Genomic DNA, 606 nt, shown 5'->3' on the forward strand with positions numbered 1-606 from the left:
GTGTGTGTGCGATTGCGACCACCGGCGGGGACTCGTACGAGCAGGTAGTCGGGGGCGATGCAGGTCTGTCCCGCATTCCAGAACTTGCCCCACACGACCCTGCGCACGGCCGGGTCGATGTCCACCTTGCTGTCAATGATGCACGGGCTCTTGACCACCTGTACGCACAAGGGTGTGTGTGTGTGTGTGTGGATGAGAGTTGGTTCGCCGAGGCCCCCAACGCCGCTGGTGCGCGTACCGAGCTCGAGGGTCACGGGAGTGAGGTGCTCCGCGGCGGCGCGCATCACCACCTTGCCCACTGTACGCGGTCAAAACGAAACGAACACGAACACGAAACCATTACAAAACGACAAACGAAATAAAACAACGGATGAGGGGCAAACCCGAAGTGCTGCCCGTGTAGAAGATGTGGTCGAACTTGTGGCGCAGGATGGCCGTCGTCTCCGCCACGGCGCCCTCGATCACGCGCACGGCCTCGGGGTCCAGGTACTTGGGGACGAGCTCGGCCAGCAGGTGGGACGAGTGCTTGGAGAGCTCAGACGGCTTGAGCAGCGCCGCGTTACCCGCCGCCAGCGCGCCCTGACATGAGTCCATCGCCGCATCATC

The 606-nt window shown here is 62.9% G+C and overlaps 1 protein-coding gene across 1 annotated transcript; it reads right to left on the reverse strand.

Annotated features, from left to right (window-relative positions):
• Nucleotides 1–132: 132 nt before the first annotated feature.
• ACA1_104670 (Aldehyde dehydrogenase, putative) lies at nucleotides 133–594 on the reverse strand (the record flags this gene model as incomplete). Its single annotated transcript, XM_004338419.1, has 3 exons — nucleotides 133–158; nucleotides 239–298; nucleotides 384–594. 3 exons carry the CDS (start codon nucleotides 592–594, stop codon nucleotides 133–135), a joined length of 297 nt encoding a protein of 98 aa, XP_004338467.1.
• Between the last annotated feature and the right edge of the window lie 12 nt (nucleotides 595–606).

This window comes from Acanthamoeba castellanii (assembly GCF_000313135.1).
Source record: "Acanthamoeba castellanii str. Neff unplaced genomic scaffold scf7180000084654, whole genome shotgun sequence".
NCBI lineage: Eukaryota > Discosea > Longamoebia > Acanthamoebidae > Acanthamoeba > Acanthamoeba castellanii.